This window comes from Brassica oleracea, chromosome C2, assembly GCF_000695525.1.
Source record: "Brassica oleracea var. oleracea cultivar TO1000 chromosome C2, BOL, whole genome shotgun sequence".
Lineage (NCBI taxonomy): Eukaryota > Viridiplantae > Streptophyta > Magnoliopsida > Brassicales > Brassicaceae > Brassica > Brassica oleracea.
In genome coordinates, this window is record NC_027749.1 from 49,932,328 (window position 1) to 49,934,905 (window position 2,578).

At 37.1% G+C, this 2,578-nt stretch overlaps 1 protein-coding gene across 1 annotated transcript; it reads right to left on the reverse strand.

Moving 5' to 3' along the window:
* Nucleotides 1-305: 305 nt before the first annotated feature.
* Nucleotides 306-2,077, reverse strand: LOC106324514 (transcription initiation factor IIE subunit alpha-like). The gene is made up of 6 exons (XM_013762473.1): nucleotides 2,019-2,077; nucleotides 1,534-1,672; nucleotides 1,095-1,296; nucleotides 715-818; nucleotides 582-624; nucleotides 306-484 (listed from the first exon to the last, which is right to left on the reverse strand). Exons 1-6 carry the CDS (start codon nucleotides 2,075-2,077, stop codon nucleotides 306-308), a joined length of 726 nt encoding a protein of 241 aa, XP_013617927.1.
* Nucleotides 2,078-2,578: the final 501 nt, after the last annotated feature.

Consider the following 2,578-nt stretch of genomic DNA (forward strand, 5'->3'; position numbering starts at 1 on the left):
GCAACGTCCGCGTATCAAAGGCCAGTTCGTTCGTCAGGTCCAGTCCACTGAGACCACCACAACACAAGAAGCTCCACAATGATCCAAACATATTGATTATATATAGTTTAATTTTGTTTTCACCGATACAGGCGGTGTTCTTGAGCTAACTCACCACGTACGTAGTCGTGTGTACATAGTCTTCTTGTTGTTGAGTTTAGTTAGTTACTCTACACTTACGTTATCTCCTTACATTACAGATACCTGATTGTGTCTTCTACTAGTCTCTTAATTACAACGAAAATACACATTATGTTCCAAAATCTTCATTCATCATCATCGTCACCATCATCTTCGTCATCATCATCCAAAGCGTTTGATTCTTGCTCGTAGATCTGATACTCTCCATCGCTATCAGTACCATCCAAGGCTGGTTTGCTGCTTGGAAATCTATCGAACAATCCTTGGAGATACGTTCTCGAGTTGTTGTTCTCCATCTCACCATCTTATCATCGTTTAAAGAATAACTAAAACCAAACCTCTTATGTATAAATCATTCAGTAATCGGCTTGTGTTAGCAAAGTTTATGATTTGAAGGATACATCCATGCGAACTTAACGATATCTCATCATCATCATCTACAGCCTGCAAAGAGGAACAAAGAAATGATGAAATGGATTTTTCGAGGAAAATAGTGAGTGAAGTAAATAAGAAAAAGTTTATAACAATGATTACCACATCGAGTTCCTCGTACTCCTCATCCACGTCTTCAGCATCTTCATCCGCTGATACCTCTTTCTCTTTGTTTGTGTTTTTATTCTTTTTCGTATCTTCCCCACCTGCGTATTATCTTACATCAGTACCTGTTATTTCCATATATTCTAAGGAGAAGAATGTGTTCGATGGCGAATGATAATAAGACTCTGGCAGATGAGTCCCACTTATAATATTTTACGTTACATACTCTCCTAGAGAAATGTTTATTCGGATTTAACTTCACCATGCTTTAACTCAAATTCAAATCCATCGAGACAGAAACACATGTCAACAGTCACTAACTAGAATAATTAAAACGTGAATAACATGGCAACGTGAAGTTATGTTGTTGATCTTACCTTTAATTTTTTCGAGGTGATCTGGTTTGCAAGATGTCAGTGAATCTTTCTGAATTCTTGTCTTCTCTGACCTCTCAAACTCATCTTGAATAGATTTAAATACATCTTCGAAACCTGGCTCAGGAAACACAGATACAAACCTCACAGCTACACGGAGCCTCAGATTATCAAGCAGCGCTTCTGAGAACCATCCTGTTTTATACTGCCAACAAAACATGAATCAAATAACCAAAACATCATATGGAACAAAAGGACTTGTCAGAGTTTTAATGTATTGTGTGTGATTGGTGAAGCATTGGTAGTGGCATTTTAGCAAGTGCATATAAACATTTGATCTGTAACTTTTTCATAATGAAGCAAGCAACATGTCATATCTATCCAGCAAGAGACTAATTCTTTGGTTATCACTTCATAAGTAAAAGCTTAGCTGAGAACTTACATTACAAGTAGTTTGCTTGGGAGGCTTTCTTATCTCTCTCTGAATGTACTCGTCTTCAAGTTCAAATAGCTGTAGAAATGTTTGGCATTTGAAAGGGAAAACTTTAAAAGCACAAATGTCTTCCCAGCTTCGCTTTGACCTGTCACAAAGAAGAACTTAATTACCACCTTATAATCCAACGGTTCAGCTACAACTTTTCGATGTATCATGTTAAATCCATGATATGCACCCACATAAACTATCTTAAATTCGCTAAAAGAAGATATTGAGGTTGAGATCATCGGAAATTTGGACAAAATTTGACTTAAAACTTCTACAAGTTAATTGATACAAATGTGATTTCTGGAGAATTTAGACACATTTCCTTTCTCCTACACTTCACCACGGATCAATACTTTCAAAGAAATGTTAAAATATTTTCTATTTTCCTGACCCTTTTTGAGTAGAGAAAAGATTTGAGTTTATAAGAAATTGGTAACGCTTACTTGTTACTTGCATTGGCATCACAATAACCCCTTAATTCAGGTGGAACCCTGAACTCCATTCTCTGGTATCTGAAAATAAATTACAGAAAGTAAATAGCTTTGACATACATCTACAAACTGGATGCAAATAAAGAGACTTGACATACTTTTTCTGTTCTAGTTTGAGTTTTGAGGTGAACAAAATGAGAATTCTACATTACATATAGAGGGAGAGAACTCACACACGAGACTCAGGATCTTTCCGTGGATCATAGCCTCTTTTAATCCAGAACCTAAGAAAAGGACCACCCGAGAAATAATATGCAGACCGAAGAAGAAACCTGCAGAGAAAGCTCCAGAAAGTTGGTTATTGCAGTACTAAGACAACTAATACACATAAGAAACCCACAGAATCTCTTCACCTGTTTAGCATGTGATGTGTGCATTTAAGACCTTTGTCAAGTAGTCGTTGGACTATGGAATCTCTTGTCCACACAGGTCGCTCGTCAAACAATGCAGACACTGCTGATTGCCATTGCCATTGGTTGGAGCTGGGAACAATGAAGTCTTCCCAGTTTAAT